The 14,234-nt window shown below is 35.3% G+C and overlaps 5 protein-coding genes across 5 annotated transcripts; 3 read left to right on the plus strand and 2 right to left on the minus strand.

Annotated features, from left to right (window-relative positions):
* The first annotated feature begins 118 nt into the window (after window positions 1–118).
* On the plus strand, window positions 119–1,570 carry LOC114517987. Its single transcript, XM_028537850.1, has 3 exons — window positions 119–390; window positions 553–818; window positions 929–1,570. Exons 2-3 carry the CDS (start codon window positions 716–718, stop codon window positions 1,450–1,452), a joined length of 627 nt encoding a protein of 208 aa, XP_028393651.1. The 5' UTR covers window positions 119–390; window positions 553–715; the 3' UTR covers window positions 1,453–1,570.
* Window positions 1,359–3,559, minus strand: LOC114517990 (type-1 angiotensin II receptor-associated protein-like). The gene is made up of 9 exons (XM_028537852.1): window positions 3,211–3,559; window positions 3,040–3,074; window positions 2,841–2,952; window positions 2,414–2,480; window positions 2,266–2,296; window positions 2,136–2,163; window positions 1,951–2,044; window positions 1,777–1,878; window positions 1,359–1,693 (listed from the first exon to the last, which is right to left on the minus strand). The coding sequence occupies exons 1-8, from the start codon at window positions 3,238–3,240 to the stop codon at window positions 1,817–1,819; spliced, it is 459 nt and encodes a 152-aa protein (XP_028393653.1). The 5' UTR covers window positions 3,241–3,559; the 3' UTR covers window positions 1,359–1,693; window positions 1,777–1,816.
* Window positions 3,496–7,542, plus strand: LOC114517985 (coiled-coil domain-containing protein 63-like). The gene is made up of 16 exons (XM_028537847.1): window positions 3,496–3,621; window positions 3,798–3,873; window positions 3,962–4,061; window positions 4,354–4,438; window positions 4,537–4,582; window positions 4,693–4,751; window positions 4,879–4,928; window positions 5,021–5,093; window positions 5,238–5,419; window positions 5,505–5,739; window positions 5,992–6,156; window positions 6,244–6,412; window positions 6,566–6,663; window positions 6,767–6,832; window positions 6,922–7,110; window positions 7,204–7,542. Exons 2-16 carry the CDS (start codon window positions 3,816–3,818, stop codon window positions 7,294–7,296), a joined length of 1,668 nt encoding a protein of 555 aa, XP_028393648.1. The 5' UTR covers window positions 3,496–3,621; window positions 3,798–3,815; the 3' UTR covers window positions 7,297–7,542.
* Window positions 7,543–7,860: 318 nt separating this feature from the next.
* Window positions 7,861–9,351, plus strand: LOC114517989 (protein transport protein SFT2-like). Its single transcript, XM_028537851.1, has 6 exons — window positions 7,861–8,143; window positions 8,542–8,607; window positions 8,701–8,786; window positions 8,885–9,002; window positions 9,087–9,145; window positions 9,224–9,351. Exons 1-6 carry the CDS (start codon window positions 7,961–7,963, stop codon window positions 9,327–9,329), a joined length of 618 nt encoding a protein of 205 aa, XP_028393652.1. The 5' UTR covers window positions 7,861–7,960; the 3' UTR covers window positions 9,330–9,351.
* On the minus strand, window positions 9,080–14,228 carry LOC114517984 (cyclin-dependent kinase 11B-like). Its single transcript, XM_028537846.1, has 14 exons — window positions 13,656–14,228; window positions 13,344–13,475; window positions 12,711–13,123; window positions 12,144–12,644; window positions 11,791–12,061; window positions 11,474–11,595; window positions 11,209–11,314; window positions 11,017–11,138; window positions 10,830–10,937; window positions 10,356–10,630; window positions 10,138–10,204; window positions 9,927–10,049; window positions 9,679–9,783; window positions 9,080–9,255 (listed from the first exon to the last, which is right to left on the minus strand). The coding sequence occupies exons 1-13, from the start codon at window positions 13,858–13,860 to the stop codon at window positions 9,700–9,702; spliced, it is 2,529 nt and encodes an 842-aa protein (XP_028393647.1). The 5' UTR covers window positions 13,861–14,228; the 3' UTR covers window positions 9,080–9,255; window positions 9,679–9,699.
* Between the last annotated feature and the right edge of the window lie 6 nt (window positions 14,229–14,234).

A 14,234-nucleotide genomic window follows, 5' to 3' on the forward strand; every position in this document is an offset into this window, starting at 1 on the left:
TAGCAATGTCATTAGTCAGGGTCGAGTTTTTGTAGATTATACATCCAGCCTGATCATTAGTGATGTACAATAATGAGGACAATGACACTCAGTCATTGCATGGTAACCTGGATTGTTTTGATTTGCGATCAACTGAGTCTGAGATTGCTAAGCTGAAATGCCGGCACAAATTATTTCGTCTATTTTAAAAGCAATCTAGAGCTTTTCCGATTGTATATCGAGGAAAGGTCTGTCTGCAAAGGTTGGCAAAGCTTTGTCTCAAGTGGTTGCCGTTTTACATTAGTCACAAAGACCTGTATACTGATGATGTTATAACCTAGCCTTTACGAGATAAATAGTCAAGACCTTAGTGGGACCATTGAGACTATACCCGTAACCGACAAATATAAGGTAATTTTAAGATGAAAGATATAAGCTACTTCATTTTTATGATGCCACAATGAATTAACTTGTTTATTTAAGATTATTTCATAACATTTTTTAATAAACAAAACTTCACTCACAGTATTTTGAAAGTATATTTCCCCGCTCTTTGGTATCAACCAATCACAGGGCGTATCAAGTAACCAATCACGGGACAAGTTGATGGAATTGTGCCAGCAGCCTTTTAGGAATGTTATCAGCGGATTCTCCCCTTAAAAGGTGGCCATTTTCTTTATTTTTTTTACCTTTTTATTTACGGTGAAACGATCTGGTAAATTTGTAGAAATTAGACATGTTTATGTGCGGTTTTAGCCCAATTAAGGTATTGTGTAGAGCAGGCTGCACCTTTAATATTGTTTCAAAGAAATGTAATATTCTGCCAAAATTTGTACGAGGTATGTGGCATATGTTCTGTCTTCATTTTATTATACAGATTATTTGTTAGCCTGGTTCAGGCCGGTTCTACCGAATACAGCAACATTTATCATTTCTTGCTCTATTATAGGTAACAAAACAATTACAGCATCCAGTCCATCCACCAAGCCATATATATTTCCATGCCTATCCAATCTTGTGTTGAACTATGAAAACATCAAAGAAATACAATTCCCTAAATATTTAAACGAGTACACTAGATTGAATCTTTCTCTACTGAACCTGGAGAACATTACCACAAACAATATGAAATTCCTGCGAAAAACTAATGACAAAGGTTTCAAGATTGACTGCTTACAAAAGGAAGTACCAGGCATTGCAGAAAATACCTACTGGATGGGAAGCCTCTTGAAAAAGCGTCGCAGGAAAATGAACTGTCAAAAGTACAAGAAGAGAAGGAAGAGAGACAGATTTAAGAGGGAAGCCTTGAAATATCTTCGGGAGAGAAAACGACAACGAAAGGAAAGAGCAGCAGAGCGGAAACAAACAATCCTTTCAAATATGGTTGTAAATAAATCTATTTCCAAGAGACGTGCCAGATATCTCTCACATAAACTGCTTCCTGGTGTTATCAAAGGTCAAGGCCTTGGATAACCATAAGTGCATATGAAATTAATCATTTTATTTCAGTCTATAAAACTCTAAAGTTATAAATGTTCGAAATCTGTGTCAATAATGGACTTAAATACATCTCATCTTAAGCTCTCTTTTATATTTCATGCAGTCAATTAATCTCGTTGATTTCAGTTGTTTATTTGTGTTTAAATCTTTCCAAAAACATTCTATTGTGGATGTTATTCATTCATCTTAATTACTCTTCTTCACATTTCAAATTCTAAAAAAATTAAAGGAAAAAAAATCAGGTTATAGAATAGCAAAGAGAAAAGACAATGAGAAAAAAATGAATGGATTTCACACCTTGGTGGCACAAATTTCCAAGAATAGTTTATTTTGGCATTTAATAAGATGGCTCTGTTTGACTAGGCTTAGGTTCTGGTATGCCTTGATATTCCTGTTCACCTGTTAAGAGGAGGAAATATATATTTAGGGAACATTCATCTCTATCTGTAAGATTACAGCATCACAATTTACCTTGCGGCGAGCTAAATGCCCCTGAAACTCTGCTATAATCAAATGAACCTCCATGTTCTTGATATCCGAGTGTAATAAAAATCATCGTAATAGGCTAAACAATACACAATATTCAATTGAACATGTTTTGGTTGAATGGAATATTATATATTTCAAGTTCAGAGTATCAAAGACAACTCAATTACCTTCAAAAATAGGTTGAAAAAAGCAAACCTGAATTTTGTATGAATTAAGGATAAAACTAGATTTCTTTACAGTATATGTATAACATGACTTGATCAACTTTGATATTAATATTACAGACTGAATGGATACGTTACAGCAAATCGTCTCTCTGAAGTCCATGCTACAATTTGAAATAATTAAAAAAAATTATGTTACAGTTGAATTAAACCCATAACAGGAAAATCAAATGCCATATGTAACAAGAATTGGAAGTAAAATAACAATGTTAATTACATACATGCTGGATAATAGATTCCAATCAAAACACAATCATTCAACAGAGCAAACAGGACTGATATAAGGAACTATATACATTCAATAAAACTTCACATTGTAAATGTAGCAATAATTAGAGTGACAATGAAGAAAATAATGCCTAATGTTGTGGTGTTGTTCATGACACTGGGGTATAGGAAGGGTTGGAGAATTGAGTATTCTGCCAATTTAAGACACTTGCACGGTTTCAAGTTCCTGGATGATAATTTACAGCAAAATAAGTTTCGACAAAAAGAGCAGTTTTAATCCGACAAAAGGACACTTTCAGTTGCTTTTAGAATTTTAGGGAGGTCATATGTCCTCCCCTCTCCAATTCCTAGGTCCCTATTTGCAATGTTTAATAATGGTTATATAAGTTATATTTATACTGAATTAATACAATGTATTACCACTTGGTTAGCATCATGACTAGATGGTTGGATGACAACCCAAATACCAAATATTAACATCATCAAATGACAAAACAAGTACCCTAATGGTAACCAATCAACAGCAAGTGCCCTGCAGAACACATAAAGTTAGAAGAATAAGTAAGAAAAAACAAATTATTATCTTAACACGGATGTAATATATTTGTTATGCACTTACCATGAGGTAAACATAAAATGCAGTAAAATAAAGATCTACGAAATAAAGTATGGTATACGTGAATTTGATGATCGATCAGGGTCACGAGACATGAACAACGGCAGACTGACATTTCAACATTGGAAAATTCTCATAAAAATTAGTATAATCTCTGTAGTGAAAATATCCAACCTTGAGTGGTATTGTAACTGGACCAGGCATAATTAAAACTGCGACTTTTTTTACACCGTGAAATAACAGTTTCCAGTAATTTTCGAAGACAGGAAGTACTTTATTTCCAATTTCAATGGAATATAATTTTCGAATTTTCAGACCAGTGATTCAGACGGACTTATTGGGATTATCGTGGATAGTCCTTGATTGTCGTTGATAGTTATGATAGTTATTGCCCGCCTGGCAATGTCAGGGTGTTATTGCCTGAAATTTCAGGCATATGAATCGAAGGAATCGATACAAATAATACCCACAAATAATACCCGTCGCTATGGTTACGGAGGTAACTATATTTTGTATTTTTATTTTGTGATCAAATACTGGAGAAACTGTTTTATCCTGCAAGAATCGTGTGTTATATATAACGAGGTAAAGAGTTATCACATACAATACTCTTATTTGCTTCTTCGAATCATGAATATCAATGTTATATAGTTTTATATTTGCCGTGATATTTTTTATGAAGTTATATATATATAATATATTATACAGATATCTCGTACCTTCAACTAAAATTTAATATCCAGGATCTATCGTTACTTTAGCAATAGTATTTGATCAAAATGCATCGAAATCAAAGTAGACATTCTGTTGTGAGTGACATGGAAATGGATGGTTTAGGTACAAAATATTTCACTTGTACAAATTTCATATTTTACCTGCAAGCTTTATAGATGTATTAGTCTGATATGCAATATGAATGATTTAGCTGAACAGGAATTGGAGAAACTCCAAAGACAGTATCGTGTTATGGATGGGGAACGGAGATCATATTGTGAAGAATCACAAAATATCATCAGAAAGCAGCAGTATGTGCTAACATCAAAATACAATTTAAATTACTTTGGTCTTTGGATTAAGCCTAGTTCAAATATGACTGAGTCGATTATGTCTGCATTTATATTGTTCATATTGGTTGACGCATAAATTCTTTTCAAAAGTATGGTTTGTCTGCTAGTGACAACAGGTTAGCAGCTCACTGCTGTCATACGATGTAAACCAGGCTAATTTACACGGTATCTTTAGTTGATGTAAGGCACTGCCAAAGTAAGTTTAAAATATAACATCTACAGCTGCTTTTACCTAACATTAATCTGTTAGAGATCAAATTGCTCAGTTGGATCAAGAAATGCGTGAGTTACAGAAAGAACTAGACCTGGCAGGAAGTAAACAGAATTATCAAAAGGTTGGAAGAATTTTTCTCAAATTATATTAGTTTTATTAAATGTCATAGATTTAAGATTTTGTTCATGAAAGATCTAACTATGAACATGCTTTTTTTAGGATAACAAGAACACGGACAGTCTTATAAAATTGCTTGAAAAACAAAGTAGGTTAATCAATAATATAAATGCAGTGCTGTATGTACGTTTATAGTGAAGTTTGCATAGAATCGTCAATTCTTCAATTCTATCATGACTTGTTTTTTTAAACTTTCAGACACTCTTAAAACACAATATGAAGAGGAGAAGAAACTGATACAAGATCTTAACAGAGAGGTAATTGAAAAAAACGGAGAAAGTAATTAAGGAGGTAGTACAATGGTTGGAGGTACACCTCTCCTTAAAATCCAGGCATGATAAAATCTGCAGCCAACTCAATCCCAGAAAACTATTTTTTTTCCAGATAAAGCAAATGGAGCAAACTAAAAGCAGAGAAAGGCAAAGCATGGGAGGGTAGGATATTTGATATAAATTATTATATATGCACCATATTGCTCGCTGAGAGGTTTGTGGTTTAAGAATTGTTCTCCAAACTGAATTACTAGGACAAATATGCAACATCATGTCCAAGTACAATTGGGAAAGCAAACCAGAGTGATGGAAAATCGTCTTGACAAGGTAATTATGTCTTAAAAATGAGGGAATGTTTGTGAAAGGAAGGTAGGGCAGAATAATGATGAACATTGTCACTGAATTGTAGTTTGGCCTAAGAAAGGATATCATATTGACCAAGTAATGATGAAGTGTTATTTGTCTGCCTAGAAAACGACGCAGTTTAATAACTTTCTTGCGAAGAACGCGAAACTGAGAGATGAAATTGACCATGCAAGAAAGGTGCGTACCATCTTTGAAGGGGAATACAGAAAGCTAGAAGGAAACCTAGCAGAGTTGAAGAAAGAGATGGGTGAAGTTATTGAAACGTCTTCAGCAGCTTACGACGCAAGGTGAGAAACAAAGTTCCTAGAATCGTAGTCTACGGACTTTCCGAGCATTTATGACATATTGGCGTTTTTGCTCTACAATTCGTAGGGACGAGGCCCAGTCAAAGATGATTGCTTTGAAAGAGAAAGCGGACAAAGATCTGCTTCAGTACAATATGGAGCTCAAGGAGTTGATAAGAATTATTGATCATGATCGCAAACTCAAGGAATTCATGCGAGTGAAGGGAGAGGAGCGCGCTGATTTGGCTGATAGGGAATTGGGAATGAAACAGCGCAAAAGAGAGTCCGAAAGAGATAAAGGGGATCGTGAGGAGACTGTCGAGGTAGTGCGGGATAATTTTTCACCTGGAAACTAAATTACTACCCATTGATTTGACTACCACAAGACATAGAATATAGATACTTACAGTTTAGTATTAGGGAAGGACTTGAGAAGCAACGAACACCGATACGTACTCAACTCCACGGGCTGTTACTACCATCACTAAAAATTAAAAGAGTATTTTACTTAGATTGTTATTTAATTCAAGAATATATATTTGAAATTCTATTTTAATTTTTCCAACTCTACTCAGTCCTACGAAGAGGCATTTGAGAAGCTGAAGGAGGCGACGGAGATTGAAGATATTGACCTGTTAGTCAGCAAATTCATTGAAGTCGAAGACAAGAATTTCGCGTTATTTAATTACGTGAACGAGTTGAACAACGATATTGAGATATTGCAGGAACAGATAAACCTGGTGGGTATGCTCTCTAACACAAGTGTGTATGTCAATATCATCACCAGCTAGCTGCTTTGTTGCTGTATTCTTTGCCATCTTTTCCAGGTTCAAGGGGATATTGACCAGTTTAAAAGTGAAGGAGTAGACGTTGAAGAAGAAAGAAAGGCAATTTTACGGAAGTTGGAAGATGATCTGAACAAAGCATCTAAGACTGGCGAGGAGTACGACGATGCTTACAAGGGAACACATAAAATTATTGAGCAACTCAAAGATGGTACTTTAGACTCATATTTAACTATAAAACTGTATTCTAACAGATTGAAAGTTTTGACCCAAACAGTACAGATATTGTGATTCCCATTAACTCAGCATTATAAGTTCCCATACCATCGTAGAGAAATTTGTAACAAGAGTATTTTGTAACCAGGTGTGGACTCGCTGTTTAAGAAGATTAATTGTGATAAATCCGCAATCAGTGATATGTTGGGAGGAGTGGCTGGGGTAACTGAAGGAAATATGATGCAGGTATGTAAATATTTTCAGTCTAAAACCAAGATCATATGATGATGTAATTGTAAGCTAATTATTATTACTGAAAAGAAATGGTAACGATTTTTTTCTCTTCTAGTATTTGGGCATTATCGAACAAAGGACAAATGAACTACTTCAAACGTACGCCTACAAGAATGCCAAAGTAAGTGAAGAAAATCGCAACAGGAAATTGCCAATGTGAACTGGCCTTTATGTCACTCATTTAAAAACGAAATTTGTGTATTTGAATAGGAAACAGAACGTGCTGAACTCGGACCGGTAGGACTTTTAGGCGGTGGTCCGCAGATTGCTGCAGGCTCGGTAGCTATCGTACCTCCGACGACCGGCGACGACTATGAAACCGAAGAAAGTTCGGAGGAAAGCGACGATGAATGTCGACCAATGACGGCGCAAGAATTGAAGAATAAGATCATGAAAAGTGTAAGTAACTATTTGATAACATAGGAAACGTTTGGAAAACTTATATCTTCCCTTTATTCTGGAATTGATCTACTTTTTAATATATCCTAATAGATTAATCGTAGAGAAGCTCAGCCGAAAAAGACAAGTCCGCCTCTATCAGCCCGCTCAGATGACAAGGCGGCCAGTAAACGCAAGAAGAAATGAAAAACTTTTCTCATCACCATCCAGTTTTTCAAGAATGGTTGATAATGGATAGATTCATATTTGCCGTTTCTAACACTTGTCTCGGCACCAAGATTTAGCTCCCTAGACCTCTTCGTGTTTTTCATTTCATTAGTTACGGCTTTTGTGGACTTTATCTTGTTGACGACAAAAAAGGGAAAGAGGGAACTAACTATTTGATTGTATCAAAATATTTTGGATTTACTTGTAAAAGTGTGTAAATATATGCTGTAAAAAACATGTGTTTGAGTTCATGTAAGTAACATTTGATGACTTGCTTAATTCTGAATTCTGAGACGTATCCTTTGCAGTCATCTCCTCAGTAAACTAGAGGCAAGTACTCCAGGTATTTCATAGAGCTCAGCTGGTCACCACAATTTTGAGCCCGTGGTACATAAAATACAATTGCGGAAAAACGTCATGTAACCCCTTAAAACATTTTATTCTTCTCAGTAAAATGGGCTAATTTCTGTATTTTTGCCAGCGTTTGGTTATAACTTATAAGACGACGAACTAATTTTGAAATACAAAGACACTTACTTTGTGAAACTTTTCGTGAAAACTCCGGCAACTAAGTTTTCTGTGGACTATTTACTCTCTCTCTCCCCAGGCTTTCTTGTATGAATGTTTCCTCGCCAGTTTTGAAATGGATCTTGAAACGAAAATTTCGTCTTTAAAAAATTATGTAAAGTTGAGCACGCAAGACGACAGGGAAAGTTCTCATAATAATGATTATCAGGAAACATCTGCCAACAATTCCGAGGCTAATAGTTGGTGGGGATCTTTTTCCAGTAAAGCACAAGAACCAGACCCTTGGTTACCTGGATTGGTACTTCATTTTACATAAATATAATATGTTGGTTAAACTTTATAGTGTATATTCCAATAAGAGCCTGTTAGTGTGACCCTGCCCACCCAACAGAGCCTGTGGGGGAGGGAGGAGGTCATATCATACATTATATATTACTCTATACCTGTTAACCAAGCGAGAATGGCACTGTCAAACCTCATTCCTAAGCTGGATAAGATCTTAGCCATACATAGAAGGCATTCTTATCTCAGCTAGCCAGGATGAAGTGTTTATATAGAAAAATCCTATCTAAACAAGACCTTGGCAAGCATTCTTGAGAACTTGCCTATTCTAGGATTCTTCGGTTATAAACTTTAATTAAGCTGCAATGTATTCAAAGTACATGTATTAAATATGATCAAAATTGTTTTTTTCAGACTAAAACACAAAGAATTCTTGGCTTCTTTCTATTTTTATTCTTAGGAATGTTCTGTTTTGGAATGGTAAGGGGGTAACAACTTTCATGATTTGTAGACATGAAAATTATCCCTGATACGCAGTGGGATTTATATATACCTTTAACATGATTTTTTTAGGCAGCAATGTTAATACCTTTCATAATCCTTAAGTCAAGAAAATTTGTAGCTCTTTATACCATGGGAAGTGTATTCACTTTAGGAAGGTTGGTACAGAATAAGCTTCTTTCACAATATGCTTGCTAAAACCTCACCTGACAAATGGAACATCTTACATAACTCAATCTTTATATGCTTAATTTAGTTTTTCACTGTTATGGGGGCCATATCATCATTTGAAGCATCTACTAAGTGTTGAAAGACTACCATTCACTGTGACATATTTTGGTTCAATGTCAGCAACATTATATGTAGCTATTTTTGTGAGTATATTTTCTACAGGGGCATTTTCTAATTTTTCAAGTCCATCAGTACAAGTTAAATATTTGTATTTTTTTCTTTTATAGATGAAAAGTACATTACTTACATTGTTCTGTGCAGTCATACAAGTTATAACTTTAATCTGGTATGTATATTAATTGTGCTACAGCTCCAAAGTGTTTGAATGAGTATCAGAACTAAAAACATTTGTTCATACTTTAAGGTACATTGCAAGCTATATCCCTGGTGGAACATCTGGAATGAAAATGATGTCAAGATTTGTTTCATCAGCAGCGATGAAAACAGTCTCAAAAACACTTCCTGTATAATTGGCATACATTGTGAACAGTACATTCACACATTTGATAAAATTTGGGACATGGTGCACACTTAGATTATTCTGCATATAGATGTGCAACAATATACAAATATTAATTTACATAAACAAAAGATGCTAACATGTTTTGACAAAAATCAGTGCTATTAATCTGATACAACATGTTAATCGTACATAACTTATATACAGCTAGGGATATTCACACCTTTCTTCCACAAGGTTCAGTGAATTAAACTTAATTATTGCCAGATATAGATGTAATTGAAACACAACATGGATTCCATATGAGGTTGTGTCACAAGTCAAGACTCTTGGTCGTATCTAATAGATATAAACTTCACCTTAGAAAAGCTGGAGCTTCATCAAAACTTGAGTGTAAATCCAGGTACAGCAGCACCCTGGGATTTATCAGCTGGCATGTAAAATGCACCATCACCATCCTCTGACTTTAAATAAATAAAAACATATATGAGGATGTGGGAATTCAGATAAGCAAGTGTCAACCTACATTGATAAACTCAATCTATATGTATATGAAGTCAAACAAAAACAATCAAATTTCCAGCATTGAAAATAAAATAACACTCACCAATGATTTATAGAAGTTTCCCCCTTCAGGTGCTTTGGGACTGGATTTTTTCGCTCTTTTAGCACCTTCACTTCTAGCAGGCCAAGAAGGGAACAATGATGGATCCACAGGACTTGGTGACTCCTAAGGGATGTATAGGTATATCAGGTTGTTTGTCAAAACAAAATATCAACCTTGATATAATAATATTAAAATTTAAAAACAAAACTACCTTGAAGTACTCATGTTTTAGTGCATCTTCAGCTGATATTCTCCGACTTGGATCATACGTCAAAAAACTAATTAGAAAAGTAGATGCTTAACTCTACATTTCAAATAAGGCTACATAGTTCTATATTTTTACCCACAGGAAATCATAGAGTAGAGAAACCACTGTTTTGCAGTAGAACAATTGCGGTATTGTGCGATACAAAGAAAGCTACTGCCTACCTGTTCAGCAGTTCAAAACCATTATCCGTAAGAGTTGCACCAAATTTATTACGCAGACTGTTGTAAGGATATTCAGCAAAATTCATTTTCTTTGTTGCTGGATGTTCAGAATAGGCTGGTGGACCCGGCCAGATCTTATCACTTGGTGTTCCCAATTCTTTGAAAATTTTATTGATTTGGCCAATCTCTGATTGACCATTAAACAAAGGCTTCATTGTCAGAAGTTCTGCAAAAACGCAACCAACTGACCAGATATCAATAGGTGTTGAATATTCCTAAAATTTAAGGAGAAATGGTATTTCAAATGATAGTCTTTTCTCAAGGTTTGATGCGGGTGATTTGTTGTAATTAATTTATAAATATATAATTATTGTATTAGGTGAGGTAGCCTTTTCAATTTATCAATTTTACTTTATTTTGTCACAATGTAATGTTGAAAAGATTCTGAAAACAATACAAAAACAGACACATTACCTTTGCTCCTAACAGTAATTCTGGTGCTCTGTACCACAGGGTAACCACAACAGGGGTATAAGGTTTCAATGGTGAGCCATATTCACGTGCTAGACCAAAATCACCCACCTGAAGGGTGTATTACATGATACAGTTAACTTTGTCACAAGGATTAAGTAAGTAAAATATAGATAGAGACCTAAATTACCTTGAGAATACCTTTATTACTCAGCAATAAGTTTGATGTCTTTATGTCCCGATGAAGGATCCAATTGTCATGAAGGTGGTTAACAGCTCGTAATAACTGAATCATTATTGTTTTAATTTCACCTTTAAAATAAAAACTGTATAAGCCCTGGCTAAAGGGAATTGTCCTGGATATCTACCAAGAGTACCATACCTGCAAGAAATGACTGGGTCATGGTTTCCATTAATGCTTTCAAATCATGCTCAACAAAATCCATCACAATGTAAATCTTATCCATATTACTTCCAACAACAATCTCCTAGTGGGTAGAAATATAAGTGAAGAATAAGTTTGAGATTAATTGCTATTTGACCTCAATTTTCTAGGATTATCACTTAAAGATTATCACACAAAACATGAAGCTTTTTGAAAAGTCTTGTCGAAGCAAAGGTTTTAAAGACAAAATAGTTGATCAAACCTGTACTGTAACAATGTTTGGATGCTGTGATTTTAACAGAGTGTTGATCTCCCGTAATGATGTTATAGGAAAACCTTCCTTTTCTTTTTCCATCTTTAATTTCTTTAATGCTACAACCTCTCCTGCAGGAACAAAATATTCAATCAAAAAGTGTCTCTTTTGAGTTTTCATGCTGACTTGCAACAGAATTCCTTTGCAAATACATTACCCATATTTTACTCAATTTATGAAGTATTTATCAATTAGCCAGTGTGGCCAAAAATTATATGTCAAAAAATTAAGCTACTAACACAACATAATTAAGAAAAAAATCTCACCTGTTCGTTTATCTTTTGCACGATACACAACCCCATAAGTACCCTCTTCAATCCTATTGAGCCATTGAAATTCTTCAACACTCCTACAGCCGCGAATTGCAGGAAGATATGGTGGTAATTTAGGAAGTTCAGGTGACTTTTCCTTCTTGACGGGCTTATCATCATCATCATCATCATCCAAATCATCCAAATCATCTAAATCATCACTATCATCATCATCAATGTCACCTCCTTCAGTGGCTGAGATTGAGCTGACATCAGAAGTCTCACCCTAAAAAAATAACACCCATTCCATCATATTAACAATTCTAAACAATTAATAACAAACCCAATGTAACATTTATGGCAAATACCGGAAAAAACGGTCCAGGGCTATCCGCGTCACTTTCTTCCTCTTCGACAACCTCTTGAGCAAGATCTTTGTTATCTTTAATACTTTGTCTCACAAGTTCTCTCAATGATTCACTCATTATTCCTTTCTTTATAGGCTCTTTGCTTGTTTCCTTTGATGATGTTTGCCCTGTTTTTAGGTCCTTTGAAGACTGTCCTTGTTTTGTTTCTTTCTGTCCTGTTTTTGTTTCCTTCGACGTTTGTACTGTTTTTGTCTCCTTCGCTTTGGATTCAACCTCTTTTGGAGCCTTTGACTCTTTTCGTACTTTCCTTTCCACAACACTTTTCATTTCTGATCTACTTGATGTTCTCTCAAGGCGGGTTTCCATCCAATGTCGCTCCTGGTGCTCCTTTCTCTCCTCCTTTTGAGATCTCGCTTTTCTGGAGTCGTACGACCATGGCTTGTCATCTGTTTCATGATATTTTCTTCCCTTATCATGATCATTACGACCACTCAGTGATACCTGGCAAAATACATAGATGTAAGGAAAAACATTCTATCTCAGGTAGAACCATACAAAACAGTGTACCTCTCTTTTGAAGTCACCATGATTTTCACCACTTCTCTGTTTTATATCCTTTTCTCGTTCTCTTTCTTTTCCTCGCTCCTTTTGCCTATCCCTTTGGTCACTATTCCTTGCATCTTTTCCTTTCTCTCTTTCTTTATGCCTTGATGCTGTCTTCTCCTTGTGTCGTTTCTCTCGATGGCTCGACGAACCTGCTTTCTTGTGTTTACGCTTGTGAAGTCCTGTAATTTCTGCAAGTTCTTTGTGAAGGTCCTCTTGCAGATCTTCAAGATCTTCCATCGTTTTTGCAGTGTAGTCACTTGATTCAAGCCGTTTTCGTTTTTCTGTGTCCTTGGAGGTACCAACATCTGGTTCGTCCATGCTAATAGGCGATAACTTTCTTCCCTTGGTTTCTTTAAATCCTCTCTGAGTTGTACCTGTTGTTAAATAGATGTCATCAAACTACTAACTAATGATAGCAACAAAATTTATGATTTCTCATCCTTCCTTGAAACCAAATAATTCAAGTACAAGGAAATATATTATCACCAGATAATATAGATTGTGTACTGCCTGATATTCTTCAGGCAGTCTGATACCTGACCAGGTAAAAAAACCAATTTAGTGCACCACTAAAATCTATCGAGGCATTCCAACCTTCCTTCCTATCATCATTGCTTTCTGATTTCATTCCATCGTCACTTTCTTCTTCACTGCTATCATCTTGTTTAGACCCAACATTTACTTCTGATTTTTCATCATTTGAACTCTGTTCCTCTAGTGCATTCACTACAAATAAAAAGCAAAAGATTTTCAACAGAGCTTTGAAGCCTTCCTTTTTCACACAAGACATTTGCACTCTGCCGACGTCATGTTGACGTTTTATAATATACATCTTGGGAATTTGATTATTTTTTCATCCGATTTTGCACCTAACTAAAAACTATTCATACAATGATGTATACTCACACAATGACTCATCATTATCAGAACTCAGTTGGTAAATAACTTCCGGTGAATTACCCTCTGACTGACCAACATTGCCACTTTCTATATCTTCTTGTTCGGAGTTTTCTGAAATATCGGATACAAATCTTGGCCTCTTTTGTTGCCTTTCTTCTTCAGGGGCTTCCAAAGCTCTTTTACTGGGACTATCACGTGAAGTACTGGCCATTTGCGCGAAGAATAGTTCTTTCTCCGTTCAACAACCCTCACAAAATTGAAAATTTTCAATTTACTTTAATTTGTTATCGCATAGCCCGCCATTACCCCCGACTCGTACTTCCCTGACGGATTTCTCTGTAACGGTGGACGATTGCTTTTTGAAAAAAATATCGAAATATCGATTATTGACGATTAACAAGCGATTACTTTTTCACTTTCTTACTTTTTTTAACAATTTTTTTCAGCAAACTAAGCCGTTCTGTCATTTATATCCAGTTTCCTTTCGAGAATAATGACTATTTTGACGTTAAACCAAAAGAATATCAAAACACTATAAAAATGTCTCGATCTTGTAATTTCCAAGCATGTGTCTTATTCTTAATT

This window comes from Dendronephthya gigantea, unplaced genomic scaffold (genome assembly GCF_004324835.1).
Source record: "Dendronephthya gigantea isolate DGI-Jeju-01 unplaced genomic scaffold, DenGig_1.0 000010F, whole genome shotgun sequence".
In the NCBI taxonomy this organism is placed as follows: Eukaryota; Metazoa; Cnidaria; class Anthozoa; order Malacalcyonacea; family Nephtheidae; genus Dendronephthya; species Dendronephthya gigantea.